This window comes from Larus michahellis, chromosome 7 (genome assembly GCF_964199755.1).
Source record: "Larus michahellis chromosome 7, bLarMic1.1, whole genome shotgun sequence".
NCBI lineage: Eukaryota > Metazoa > Chordata > Aves > Charadriiformes > Laridae > Larus > Larus michahellis.
This window is the reverse complement of record NC_133902.1, coordinates 29,968,682-29,984,108: the sequence shown is the minus strand read 5'-3', so window position 1 is coordinate 29,984,108 and position 15,427 is coordinate 29,968,682. Positions and strand designations below refer to the sequence as shown.

General features: G+C 40.7%; 1 protein-coding gene across 7 annotated transcripts in view; it reads left to right on the top strand.

The window, feature by feature from the left end:
- PARD3B (par-3 family cell polarity regulator beta) overlaps positions 1–15,427 on the top strand; it is a 425,873-nt gene that overhangs the window by 342,109 nt on the left and 68,337 nt on the right. For all 7 annotated transcript variants that reach the window (XM_074593647.1, XM_074593644.1, XM_074593642.1 and 4 more), the window contains one exon: positions 2,658–2,942. In XM_074593647.1, coding sequence (XP_074449748.1) covers positions 2,658–2,942 — 285 coding nt within the window. The remainder of the gene's footprint in view (positions 1–2,657; positions 2,943–15,427) is intronic.

Here is a 15,427-nt window from a genome sequence, read left to right as displayed (position 1 = left end):
GGATAGAGTCATAATTGTGTCATTTTGAAGTCTGCAACTTCTTCAAGGTACTGCCTTACCCTGGGTGAGGTTGCACTTGAGGACAGCACCTGTCCTCACCTGGGGCACCATTCAAATTCAAAACAGGGAATGTGTGTGGTATGAAACCGTGAAGTAAAAGAGAAATGGAGTGAAGGTCGCTATGGGAGGAGGTGGTGGTTGTACACGGAAAGAAGCTCCAGGAAGAAAAAAAAAGGAGAGATTCTTAGGAATTCTTTGGAAGCCTCAGTGTAGAAACTTGAGAGGTGTTAAGGATATAGATGGATTGTAGCTTATTTCTTCTTATCCTTTCATCTCTAAGAACTACTGTAATAGATTACATTAAGTTCTTGTGTGTATTTTTAATGATACCTGAAGAAAAATCAAAGAAAATGAACGATCTGGGCTGGGATCAGGAGCTTGAGGAAAGCAGAAGTGGTGTGTTAGGAAGATATTATTCTCTCACATGGTCTTTATATTAAAATATTTCATAGAATCATAGAATATCTCAAGTTGGAAGGATCATCAAGTCCAACTCCCTGCTCCTTGCAGGACTACCTAAAACTAAACCATATAACTAAGAGCATCATCTAGACGTTCCTTGAACTGAGAGGCTTGGTGCTGTGACCACTTCTCTGGGGAGCCTGTTCCAGTCACCAAACACCCTCTCAGTGAAGAACCTTTTCCTGATGTCCAATCTGAAATTCACGACACAGCTTCATTCCATTTCCTCACGTCCTACTGATGATCACCAGAGAGAGATCAGCACCTTCCCTTGGGGAAGGTGTAGACTGCCATGGGGGCACCCCTCAGCCTTTTCTTCTCCAAGCTGAACAAACCAAGTGACCTCGGCCATTTCTCCTAAATCTTGCCCTTGAGGCCTTTCAGCATCTTGGTGGACCTCCTCTGGACGCATTCTAAGACTTTGATTTCTTCTTATATTGAGGCACCCAAAACTGCACACAGCACTTGAGGTGGGGCACACAGCATTCGAGTACTAGGGAGCAGAAAGGTCATCTTCACTGAGGAAAGGCAGAGCGGATAGTGGGCACCTCCCTTACTTGTCAAGGACTGTATCATGCAGGCGTATCCCGCTGTAAAGTACGACTACATTGTAAGTGTTACAAACTAGCACGACTTCTAGATACGTCCTGGCACAGTTAATGGAGCGGTGCAAGTGGTAAAAATGCGTGATACACATTAATGTACTCAAGTGTGTGTGTAGAAAGGCATATTGTTGTCATTAGAATTATTTGTGAGCCTTTTTAGCTACAAATTATTTGAAAAGTATTAGCATTTGTTTTGATGATACAATTCTAATAAAATAAACAGTATAAATCCCATTCTGCATTTAATAGCTCCTGTCCGTCAGACTGGAAGCTCCCAATGTGCTCATCTGTTTCTTTAGGGAACTCTTTTCTCCATGCCTTTTAAAGACTTTCTCTAGAACATCTTCATCTTTCACTATGTGGAGTCCTGAGGCCTACGCTTCACTGGGGTGACCAAATCTCGTAGACCCTTCTTACTTACTCTCCTGTGGTACAAATTACACTGTTCTTTCTACGCTGCTGCTATGCTTCAGATACAGTCAACAGCAAATGTTGACTTCTGTCAGGCAACACGTCTCTGTATCTGTCTTCCATTCTTTGTTTTTTCCTCCATGCTCCATTATTTTCTGTAAATGCTGTTTATCGTGTACTGTGGTCAGCATTCTGCCAGATCCATCTCACTGCATTTAATTACACTGTGCTGAGGAGTAGCTGAGCAGTTAACAGAAGTTGTGTGCTCACAAAGCCTTGCTATAGGGTTTTTTTTTTCCTTCCAGCATGAATGTTGAATCATTGAATATCAGCTGAGTTAGAAATTTACCTGAATATGTTTTACTATTCCAAAGAGATTACACAATGGCCCTGATTAGCAGCAGCATTTTGTAATACCACTTAAGGCTTTATCACAGTGGAGTACTGCCAGTAATAGTCTTTAATTCACTTATATGTTCCAATTCATCTCTGTCAGGTTTCTATTAATTTCTTTGCTGTTTTACTTTGTCCCTATCCCCTATATAATAAGGCATGATTTCCACATTTATGTAGCCAAAATAAAATAAATTAAAAAAATTAAATCTTCAGCAAATTAACTGTGGTCCTTTGATTTGAGACAACTGTGCCATCTCTCCATTTATGTTCACATTTAATCCACTTTTCACAAGTTAATGTATTTAAGAGAATCTAGGTGGGTCAAGTGACCAAGGGGCAGTAACAATTTTACTGGCTAATTTAGATAAAAAGTTTCAGGATTGTGTTAGGTATATTAACTGCAAAGTGGAGGATAGGTGTAGAATTAAAACTGTATGTGTTCATGCATACGCACACGCGCATACATGCTTGTGAAAAGCCACACTATATCCAGCATTAATCTTTTTCATGAGAATGACAACCAACATTGGTTACAAAGGTGATTGCTGGAGGTAAAGAACAGAATTGCTGAATGCACCATCTGGCACCAGTTTCACAGTGTACTGGAAGATCTAAACAGTTGGGTTCGGGGATGGTGCTCCAAATTTCTGTGATGAATCAGTGTCTGTGGTCACTGTTGAGGCAGATCCAACTGTCTATTTGTGCTTTCTTTTTCATTGTTAGGATTGGTGCAAAGCATCAGGAATTACGGCAAAAGCAACTGAGAGGCCTGAGCGATTATTCTGGACCTGACATTGATGATGATGAGGTGGATCCAAATTATGCCAGAGTAAACCACTTCCGAGAGGCTTATCCAGCAGCAAGCATATACAGGCCATCATCACCAGCAGTGGCAGAAACCTTTGTATATCCACGTGATTCTCCTTCGGCACCAATGGAGAGGGAGCATTTGGAAGGACTGTATGCAAAAATAAACAAGCAGCACTACCCGCAGGCTCCCGGTGACAGGTAATATTGCCACCTGGCATTACAAACAATGATAGCTTGGTGGGGAGGGAGCCTGGGACTAGGCTGGGGGGCTCTTCAGATGCACCAAACCCCTGTATTTACTGACTAGAAAGTCATGGATTTCCTCTTAACCAAAACCATGATTTGCTGCAGCGGTACCCCCAAAGCATCTGAGCAAGGCAGCAGTCAAACAGAAATCATTAAAGAAAAGTCCATATTTCACAAACAGAATGAATGAACTGACTCCAATCCAATTCCCGCACTGCTGAGAGAGTGTTTTTCCCTCTTTCAATGGGGAAAAGTTCTTACCCTGCAGCAAAAATAATCTCTGTTTTCAGATCCCTTTCGATCCTGCTGATCATCAAGTGCTTATTAGTAACAGGTTTTGTATGATAGCATGATATATTGCATATGTTTACAGTTTAGTTTTCCCTAGCTGTGTGATATTATGCACTTTCAATTAGGTTGGGGGGAGGACTGGGAATCATGGCATTTTTATGCAGACTGTGAAGTGTGGCTTCACAAGACTGATTGCCTTTCATAGCCTTTCCAATAACCAAGTGGGAAGGAAAGAGCAATTTTTAATCCTTACTGTCAAGCTTCCAGGTTGATAGCATTAAAGAAAGATGGTCAAGTTTTTCCCTGGGTTAAAAAGAAAACAGAAATTCCTTTGAGTTGATGATGTAGCCACCATTATGATGATTTTAAAACTGGTTGATTCTGGAATTTTGGGGCTAAAAGAATGTAAGACTTCATTACCATCATGGTGTTAATATATCGATGTTGGGTTTTTCAAACCAACATATGAGTCTGTAGGCAAGATACGCACGTCTACGTGAAAAGAAGAGCTGACAGAGTAAGACATGGGGGACTTGAGGAATTGTTCATGCTTTGAGTTCATGTTACAATCTGTAGTGTCTCCACATAGCCTCAATCTGTGCTATTTGATACCACACTCGTTAGTTTTGGAGAAATATGCGAGCACAGATAGAGGAGTGTTTTCAGTTTGTGGCATCATAGTACTTTAAAAAGTCTACTGAGTCATTGTTATAAATAGTAATAAAACACTTCTGACATAAATCTAAGTTTGTAGCAGGGAATGGGCCAAGTATCTCTCTTTTTCACCTAAATACAGTATGGTAAAGATCTTTCCAAACATAATAACGTTGCTAATTTTCTTCTTCCATATTATTAACTCTTCTACTGCATAAGGGTGAAGAGGGTGAATGTTTTCACTTTTGAAGTGTAGTCCCTACATTGTTTTTCCATGCAGCAAAAAGAAATGCTCAAACCTTTCTCTCTGGCCTCTTGTATTTGATTGCTTCTATTGTGGTTGTAGCTAAACTGAATGAACTCTTGGCTTGCTATGTGAACAAGACTGAAGTCCCAACCAGGTTTGGATTCGGTGTTGGGATCCTGGATTTTAGTGTGGATTTAGCTGTAGTGGCATGATAGCACAATAACTCAGTGAGAAGCTAAAACCAGAACATCTATCAGGCAAGAAAAGTTACCTCATATCTGAGCCCGTGATCAGAAGTCATGCTGAGAGGCTGTTCCATCTGTGTTGTTTCGGTACTGAAAGACAAACAGTCCACAACAACTTCACTTTGTTGAATTTCTCAGGCTTGTAGAGGCTGTTTAACCAGATTAGGAAAAAATAGGAAATGTGGGATTCTTATTAGGCTGCCTTTGTTCCTTTTAAAAATCTTTCTCTCCTTTGTCTCAGAGACAAAAAGGTTGTTGTTATTTGCCAGGAGAAAATGTGCCAAATGTGAATAATTTTATGTGAATTTATGCAGTGGGTCGTGAGGTCTCAGCCAGCAGTTGTTGAATATAGTGGCAACTTCAGGCAAGAAAATCTATCTGTGCTAGAGGGAGAGTACTGGAAGGAGAAAGAGATGTGAAAAGAAAAATGCCTGGATAACATGTTAATTACAAAACCAAATCTGCTTTCAAGGGTCAAGTATGAAAACTACCTTGTCTGCCTCAAAATGATGGGAAAGGGCTATAATGGATGCTTGTTAGCCAAACCAAAGTTATTTTGTGTTTGCAGGGCTGAACATTTATCAACACATTTGTCATGTAATAGCTCATGCTTTGGTCTTGCTAACGCATGCATGCTCTCTCTCAAAGTTTTGCTATTATTTTTACTTTAGATGGATGGCTTTTTCTCCCACCTCTGACTCTCAACTTGTAATATAGTGTGTGCAGCTTGATCAGTGACTAAAGTAAATGGGTTTGGGGATAGAAGGGGGATTTGAACACAGAGAGAATAGATTATTTCATTTCAGTCTGGGAATTCCAGTTATGCATCATTATGGTAGAGAATTAAAACTCATCATTTGAAACAAGAAGTGCATTTTTATTTTATTTTATTTTTTGCAGAGCAATGTATTGGCATAATTAATGCCTTTTAAAATTAGGACGGCCTTTGTAAAGCAAGAAGCGTAGTGGCCAGATAAGTGCTGTTCACAATATGTGTACGCTTACCTTCCCTTTTCACATCACCAGAATCCACCTAGTGTTCCTGGTTCATTCTTCTCAGTAGATTCGCAGTTTAAACTGAGAATCTCCCTATGGAGAAAAGCAAGAGGCTGCACATGTATGAAGTCTGTTGCTTTAATCGTTATGAAGTATGTCTGCTGCCTCCGAGCACTGCTCCTCAGGGCACACACAGACCTGCTTCACGTTGCTGTTCGCATACTAACGTCCCCTTTACCTACACTTGCATCCGGCAGCTCAGGGGTTTTTTTTGCTTTTTTGGTTTTTGGGTGTTTGCTTTGTGTCTTAGTTGCAACTGTTGTGTAACGTTCTTCTGCACTGCTTCACAATTGTTGATTTTCATTCCGACGATGACTATATTCAGTGAAATAGATGTAATTTTTTGTGTATATTTTGCTGAAAGCTTTGGAATTCTTAACTAAGAGAGGTGCTATATAAATGTAAATTGTCCTTATTAATGAATATTGCGAAAGCATTAGCATGATCAGTGTATTCTGTGAATGTTAAGTTAAAGAGAGTGAAAAAAAAATCAGCTGGCAAAATCACACATTTCTTTGTAAATCAAGCATTTTTCTGTTTATTTCTAATTAGCCACAATTTTCTGTAATGCAAATGACATCCCAAAGGATGGTGCAGCCTGCACAGCCACCTTGTGCAGCTGGGGAACTCGCAGGGTCTTTGCTGAGCTGCTGTACGTTTCCCCAGCCTGTGGCAGGGGCTGGGTGATCTGTGGCCCATATGTTCCCGAAACGGGTGGTAAGTCACATCACTCCGAGTTTAGTCATCAAGGCTGTACCATGACAGTGCTAAGTTGCACCATGGCAGAGTTGAGGTGTCAGACCAAAGCCAAAAGAGCATATGCACAACGCTATTATCACTTAAATGTCAGGCATGTCACATGGTGCAACCCTTTCTCACGTTTCGAATAAGCAATTTCCTCTTTTTTCCTCCCTTAAACATGGTGCTGTCAAGTATATCCAAACACCCCGAGTACATCTCCAGAAAGGTTCTAGAGACTTTGCTCGACTTATTTCCTCAGCCCAGAACTATGAAACATTTAAAGTCTGATGCCAAACTCATTGCCAAGTATAATTCTTCATTTATTTATGTGTCTTATCTTGGGGAATTTCAAAGTGCTGGTCTGACAAAAATGAATACAGATTTCCTTTGTTTAGTAAGAATAGATTCAGAGCTGTATCTTGGTGCATATTTTAAAAAATACTAATAAAAACCCCAACACATTTTTTTACATAGGAGTAGAGCCCAAAGCCCCAGTCTGATCCAGCTTTGTGTTTTTGGAGATGCTATACTGGATCCCACTGTGCAAGATCTTATACTTTACAATGTTAGTTAATTAATTGAAAAATGGATCTTCCTTATTTCAGAGTGAAAGTTTCCTTATGGAAACTTGCACTTTTCCAGAATGTTCAATCTAGCAGCATACAAAGTTGAAAACGAGGAAATGAAAGCCATACCTCTGTGTGACCCTAACTCTGCCCCTCGCGTCCCACCCTCAGAGCTGGCCGGAGTCATGGGAGAGAGGGGCAAGACATTGAGCAGTTTGCCTCTCCCTGCAAAAGATCAAAGGAAAAAATTGCTGTGCGTGTCCTGAGAAACCAAATGGCACGCATAAGCTATGTGTAAGCCTGAGAGGACGGTAAGAAGGGTCTGGAGGTTTGAAATTTAGCAAAGGGAGCATTTTTAACTAAAAAAGCAGGATAAACACTTGTCTTTTGGGCAGGTGTAGGTCATTGCCGTCCTGCTCAATCGAAGGCTGTAGGAATCCAGAGCTGCACAGAAAACGCTTTGTTCAAAAAGGACAAGTTAGAGTTGCCCAGGTATGTTACTTAGTCCTATATTTCTAGTCAGCCAGAAACTGACTGTTCTCAGAACAAAGTGCAGTTGGCATCGCTCACTGTGCATCCATCTACAACACCTTTTGTCACTGAATAGCAAAAAAGCAATCCGCTGCCCTAGGAGTGGATGGTCCTTTACTGAGGAATGGTTATTCTTTTAAGATGGATGGTGTTGAGGCAAGGTAGAAATTGAATGAGGCTGTGCGGTATCTACGTACCCTTTGCCACTATACCTTGTCTTACACTGGAAATAGAATTATGACTATGCATTGAAATATTTTGATTTACAAAGCATGACAAGTATGAGGAAGCCATGCGCTCTCTCTTGCCACATAGCCTCTTCTGCTTGGTGTCCTAAAATCATCTACGCTGTATCCCTGTCCTTTACTATCCAGTACCTCCTGGGACTGTCTTTGACTCCCTTACCTCTGGAATTTATTTTTTCTGAAATGTACCGCAGGGTCTTCTGAACCTTTGGCTGCGATCTGGGCACTGTTCCCCATGATGTTAAACCGAAACTTAACATTTGGCAGTTCACTGTCCTTCCTGGCTGATACATTTCTGACAACAGTTAAATTTGAACTGGCATTGGCAAGCACAGCAGAGGTTTGGTGGTTCCTGGTGGCCCTCAGTAGAGGTGTCCTGCTCATGGGAGCAGGGCAGTCCAGAAATTCCTTTGGAACAGAAGTGTAGGTAGTGCCACTGGAGTTATACTTGTACTGCGTTTTTTGTTTCCTGATACTGTTTATCCTTTCTGAGGTTTTCTTCCTCAGAAAGGACGAATGGGTACTGCATACTCACTATGCTAACTAGGGAAAATGTTGAGTACCTGGACCTCCTGGGACACATTTAAATGAGCCTTGGTTTTATTTCCTGCCTATATGGGGGAAAAAAGTCAAGAAAAACTACTTTATAGATAGAGTTCAAAGTACTATTTCCCAGGAACTCCTCATCCAGATCCTTCCAACTTTGGGACCCTAGCCCTATCGTTTGCTTCTCATGGAAACCCCGGATTTCATGGAACTCAGGTGACCCTGAGCATTTTGGAGCGTGTCTAAACAGAAGGATGTTGTCAGACTTTAACCAGAGCAGAGCAGCCACTGCCATGTAATGTGTGCATGCTTGTTCGAGGCCATGCATTCTTCAGCAGAAATAAATTCTGTCAGGAATAGTCACAAATCTGCCTGCGTGCATCCTGCCTGCTAGGGTTTGCATTTGGATCACCTCACTTATTGACAGATGTGTAAAATTTTATATACTGCTCTCCCACAACTCCCTTGTGACTGTCCTGCTGCAGATGCTGGTGAGCCTGAGTTTTGGCAGCTGTGTTCAAAATTCATATGCATTCAGGGTTGGGTGGTTGGTTTTTTTCCCCTCCAGCCCTGTCTTTTCTTATGTGATATATTATTGCATGGAATTATTTTACGTTAATTCTGCCTATTTATTGGTAATGTCCCATTTTTTCAGTCGTTTGGATGCAAATGCAAAAGATAGGTCCCTGGAGAAAGAGCAGGTCTGTTACTGGAAGATGAGACCATACCAGAGGATACAGAGTGAAATGCAGATGGTGTTGTCAGCCTCTTAAATATACAAATAAAGACAAAATGAGATCGTCCATGCAGCTGGAATGAAATCATATGGCCTTGCATGTGTTCCTGCCATAGTGTATTTCCTAGTGTGAGCAAGAGATGCTAAATCCTGTCTTATGCAGGATGTTGTTTGACCAAAAGCTCATACTTGCCCCTTTAATCAGCACCAGAATAATGTGTGTATGTATTAACTTTTCTCTGCACAATATTTTTTTAACAAAACAGCATTTAATTTTAAATGCTAATATGTGTGTGCGGTTAATTAAGAAGCCAGAAATGACTATAAGGCTGGTAAGCTCCAAGAGAGAGAGAGGAAGATCATTACACTTCTGCTCATAGATAGCTATTTGTGAACCAGCTGATAATGTGCAAAATTAAGATTTCGTAAGTGGCATTTTAAATGAATGGTTAATGGCTGAAGATTAATTAAACAGTCAGAGTTGTTCAAAAGAGAAGCTGTTAAAATCTTGTTTATAGGCCAGTCACTTCCATACTTAAAGTGCAAACCCTAATAGCATGTGGTATTTCCATTTAGCAGGCAAGCAATGTAACTAGGATATTTTCCTCGAACAAGGAAATCCACCTTGCTGGATACACATTATGGATGGATGTAGCGTTGTGTATTTTCTTCCTAATTAGCAGTTGTCTGCTAGCAGTACAGACAGAGAAATGCACTTCCTGTGAGAATTTGGTAATCTGAAATAAAATTGCTAAGTCTTATTTTAATTAAAGTGTAAGGGACCTGGTTAAATCTGGTGTGGTTCTGTTTTCCCACTACTTTTCAGTAGTCCGTTCTCTTTCATACACTTTCGGGTTTTCAAAATGCCCAGCTTTTCATTGCTCCTGGTTGTCTTCTGTCAGAATGAGTCTCTTTGGCCCCATTGTTAGCCTTGCAGAGTTGCTCTAGCTAAGAAAAAAGAAAAAAAAAAAAAAAGAAGAAAAAAGGTATGTTTTCAGTCAGGTTTATTCTGCACTGCAGTTCTGGTTAAATGATAAATGTTAACCTAGTCCCATTTCCCTGATTGAAGAAACAACAAGCAGAAGGTCATTATGCTGCTCACAGTTGTGAGGCTTGTCCTTCCAGCAAGTCCTTTGCCAAGAAACTGTTTGTTTTTCTTTTGTTTTCCCTTTCTCTCAGCCCAGTTCCCAATCTTTTTGTTAACTATCTGCTGGTTTTCCCTCAGCTTCCCAACGTAGTCATTTCACTTTACCACCTCCCAGCTTCTGGATACACAAGTATTCCAGAGAAAGGCCTGGTGACTTGGCCTTGTGCAGGCTTTGCCGTGAGCCCAGTGTCAGTGCTGACCTCAGGGAGATCGCACTCTATCCATAACCAGGGCTTTCAAAAAACTCCTCTTTCCTAGGTGCTACTAGTTAAATGGAAGAAAGGGATTCTTTCTTTCATTGTAGAGATAATCTTGGTATAGAAAAACTGACCACCAGGTGAGGGTATGGGATTTTGTTGTGCTAGACTTTTAAGTCTGTACATACTAAGAATCTGTGTTTTTTGGAGGTGGAAGAGGTTGGACATGAGGAGCGTAGACCAGCTCACATGTATGAGCATCTGTATGTTCAGACTCCAGGTGGTGACATGAGTTCACAGCAAGCTCTGTCCTGACTTTTCACTTTGTTGAGATAAATTAGTGGCTTCTGGTCAAGCTATTTTTAAAAAATAGTCCAAGTTTGTTGGGAGACAAAGCATCCTTTCCCAGAAATCTTAAAGTAATGGACAAAGGGTTAAGTTTGCAGGAGAGGGGAGAAAAGGGCTATCACCAGACTGCTTCAAAATGCTGAGTAATTCCAGGCAAGACAGCAGTGATACCTGTCTAATAAGGATAAAGAAGCAACTCTTAGTTGTGACAGGAAAAATGGACATAGACTGAGTGGAGCCGTGAGAAATGTTTTCACAGTGTTCTTCACTTCTGTTTGATGTTATCCAAGGTCAGCGGGACCTGTGCTAACAGGTTCTTCTGAGCTACAGGTAGAACAATCCCCAGCCCCTGACCTCATTAAGCAGTGAGGAGCCCGAGTCCTGAGAGCCTTCAAGCGACATCCCCCAGTTTCTCATACGTTCTCCAAATAAACAGTCAGTTGGTTTTCTCAGTTCACCAGGAATTTGTTGTTACACCAGTTGAGATGGCTGCAGCACAGGGAACCATGGGGCACACCACAGACCTACCAGCATTGCCAGGTTTTGCTGCCACCAGGAACAATGCAGTAACTCTGGTAGGGTTTTCCAGCATGACTGCTCATGCCCCGGCAAAGTGCTTAGATCTGTATGGTACTGATACAGCTTAACCATTGTCATCTCTACGCACCTGTAAGATGTAGGGAATTCTTGACATATTCCGAAAAGATTGTTTTTACACTGATTATTCTGCAGGGATTTACACTGGCAGATCTTTAAGATTTTTCTGCTAATCTTAATTCTTTTGTTCCACTGAGTGACTTAACTTTCAACATAATAAGATACAAAAGATCTAACAGGGCCACAGATCTGACCTCAGAATGAGTTGATGGGAACCTTCTCATGGAGGGTTCATGCATCCAACAGCAGGATAAAATGGCTGCTCCTAAAAGGAGTCCAGGAACCTTGCTCCCTGCTTGTGTCAAGATGCCAGTGGTGAAAGGTTACCCAAGCACCTCGTAAGCTGCATTGCTGACAGCAAGTGTAGGCAGAAGCATGAACCAGATCTTTTGGTCAGCAGAAAACGGTAAGAATGGATGTTTTTTGAAAAGCTGAAAATCACTCAATATTGTGCTAGCAAAAATATTGGGAGGACTGACAAGATGTGATAGAAATGGCTTAATAGGCAACAGGATGCTGAATAAAAAGAGAATAATTGTGATTATTGTCTGACAGCTGTGCAGAGCATACAGTCAATGACAAACTCTAAAACGTGCTATTTTTCAATCCATGATCACAAGTCCACTGACACAGACAGTAATCCAAGGGGTCATAGTAAGCCAAGAAATAGTTTATTGTTTCATCAGCTCAAGTCTTCTGATGTAGTTAAGTTGGTATATACTCTCAACCTCTGTGACTGTCCTTACATCCCCACAAGGAGACCTCGCACCGTATGGAGTCCATGTGTAATGTAGCTAAGGAGCAGTTTCTCTGGCAGGCCATGCAGCAACAAAGCATTTGTTGATATCGATCAAGGTATTGGTATTGATCTTGGGATGGTCTAAGAGAATTGTGACTATTTTGTGGAGAGTGATGTTAGACTGTTATAGCAAATGAAATAAATAACTTGTCTTAAACTACATTGTGGCCTGCATTGGAGAGAAAGTGAGGTCTTTCATTAGGACAGAAGGGTGTGAGAAAATCATGTTGCTTCAGATAACCACACTGGTTATCTTTTTTTATCACTAGCTTGTCCTTGATGTTTGGAGGCCATTTTTAGAGAGCAGTGGAGAGTGGTTGCATGAAAGATTTTGTACTCTTCAGTTGCCTGCAAAACAGGTAGCTGCCTTCACTTTTTCAGTCCACCAAGCTGAGGTGGAGAAAAACAAAACAAAAAAAACTCATGATAAAAAAAAGATGCAAGAGGAGTGAGTGTGAGATACTGCTAGAAAAATGAAATAAAATAAAACATACTTGTAGAGCAATAAATGCTCTCTTAACTTTTTTCCCCCCTTCTTGTTTCTCTGCAGTTTCCTAATCGTGTACCAGTAGGTCAGTGTGACAGTTTTGCAGTGTCACAGTGCTCTGCTGAATCTGCACTCTGGGAGGATATAAGCCCCTTCCCTCCGGTGACTTGGAAGCATTGAGGAGAAATGAGAAAGAGCCAACTAATGTTTTAACATTTCAAACATCTTATCATTGAGTCTTTGACCCATGTTTATGGTTTAATTTCTTCATTCACTTAAAATTTTAATCTTAAATAAAATTTTTCAGCATAATAGTATCTTAGGGGCATTTCTTCTCAAAACAGTATTAGCTGGAACATATCCTTCAGCTGTGGAGTTTATCTGTTATAAACACTTCTGCCCTTAGGCTTTGATGCCTACTTAGTCCTGGATATGGTTGTTACCTTGTAAATGGGAATCAACCGCAAATGATCATTATGGTATTTACATAAAATGCATGGAAAACAATTATTTTGAGTCTGGCCTGTAAGTTTAAGCATAGAACATGTTTCTAATGCAAGTGTTGTACATGGCCTGGCAATTGCAAAGTAAGCAGCAATGCTCTTTCAGAGGGATGAAAACACGTTCAAAACGTGGTCTGTCTTGTGACAAGGTGGGGAGAGGGCAACTATTTTCTATGCCTGAGCCACCATAATGCTCAATAATTGTCTGAAAGGACTGTTTTAATTGAGCACTTGTATGCCATAAGCGTGCTGCTAACCAGGGGACCTGGATTGCTTCTGCTCTGCTCTCAGTTAATGACAGAGGAGGCCTTCTGCGGCCGGAGCCCCTGCTTTACATATCTGCAGATACCTCCATAACGTGACAAAGGGGTGTGAGGTTGTGGAGGAGGGTTGGGGAACAGCATCACAGCAATAAACCTGTTCCTAATTGTTATTGATTGTTAGTACACAAATTACAAGCAGACAGTCTGCAGTCCTTCACTTGAATAAGGTGTTGTTTTCTTCCTCTAACATCTTCTGCTGTCCCTGATTTGAAAAAAAGCAGGAGGCAATTATTTTGTGCCTCTGTATACAATGGCAATGTTTAAGCAGCGGCTGCTTCAGAGAGGGAGAGTAAAGGGGACTGGGGGGAAGAGATTGATCTTTTCCTCCTTTTCTCTGTAAATACCACTGTCTGCATCAGTGGTGATGCTTTGACCTCTTTGCTACAGAGCTTGAAAAGTCTCTTGTACTTAGTGACATGTTCTGTCTCCAAAAATGAATAGGCAGAAGTCTAATTCTCTTTCTTTGAGCGTCACTACAAATAGATTATCAATCTAAATACGATAAGTGCTCGAAAATTCCTCCCAAAATTTTGACGCATTAGCCTGAGTACTGGTATTTTTTTTTACATATCTGTGTGGCTTCTGAAATGATTAACAGTATTCCTTCATACCTTTTCACCTTTAATCTGCACTCTGCCCGCTATCTCATTACTATTAGCTATGGAAAATATACCAGATGTCTGAGCAGCTTCATTGTTCTGTTGTTTTTCTTTTCAAGACCCTAGTGCATAGATAGATGTTAATTTCTCTTTTGTGTTAAAACCTGCCTCTGAGGAATAAGATTACCAGTGTTCAGTCTTTGGCTGGTAGAGATACTGAGGTCGCCTATCTTCTGAATGCTTAGTCTCAGTTAATGTTTTTACTAGCTCAGTGCATTTATAGTGGAGGTCTGTTCTTCTGTAATGCCCATGGAACCTTAAATTAATGTCCCTTGACTTTAGGAAAGCAACTTCGACATTTATTCTAAATGTTTTCTTTATTCCCAGGGTAGAGAGATGATACGTAAAGACACCTGCTCTTCCAAGTGGGTGGAAATTGAAAATCATGCCAAGAAAAATGCTGTTTCTCAGAAAAGATTCAAAATATGTATTGTTTGAAGTGTGCAATAAACAAAATAGATTATGTAAGCTTTGTGGGCCCTTGTTTGGGATGAGATCACTCATTTGTGAGTCTGTACCTTCTCTACTAGCAATACTTTGTGCTTACACTTAAAACACAATGTATGAACCACTGGTTTCCCCAGCGACTTTGAAAAAGATAGTTAGGAAGCTACGGGCACTGAATCAGCACAGCTCCCTTCGGTTCTACATGAAGAGCCACTGTTGTGCTTCAGTAACACAGCAGTGGCTCCAGACCTTTTAAGAAAACATGTTTCTTTAAAATGGGTCAGAAAACAGCTGATTGATTTGCAGGTAATAAATGTGAATTTGTGTTTACTGGGAAGAAAAGTGACAGTGCACATCTGAATTTAGATAAACACATAAATTTGGTAGTGGATGCATCCTTTCTGTAGATGTAGGTAGTAACGTGATAGTGACTGTATATGATAAGATCGCAGCAGTTGCCACAGTACATAAAAGGATACAAGAACAGATGAAATCATTAATGCTTTCATATTGTATCCTGTCTTATTTCCAGTAACATAGCGTGCCTGGTACTTAATGGGGCATATCTTCGAACAAATCAGCAGGTATGATGTTCTGCAAAACATGAAAATCTGCAACCCTGCGTCAGAGGCCAAAGCAATATCTTGGATCTGACATTTTTTTGAAGTATAAATTTTGTCGTTGGTACAGTTACATAAGCTAGAAATTGTAAATTTGTGTTGTGCAATCTGGAAGGCAAATGATAGCATGTGGAGTTGTATCTGCTGCTCGGAAAGACGACTGGTGTGCAAGTCCAGTTTCCATCAAAGTAAGTGGCAAAATTTCTGTTGATTGAGGTGGGAAATAAGAACTGATTCCCCTGCCTGGTTCTCCCTGAAAGAATGATGAAGTGATGTTTTCTTTTCTGTTTTATACTTATTAGTTTCACAGCCAGATTACTGTAACTTTTTTTGCCATACTTCTGCATGACTGTTTTTGTTAACCACTTTTATTACCTTTTGGCCTGTTCTTC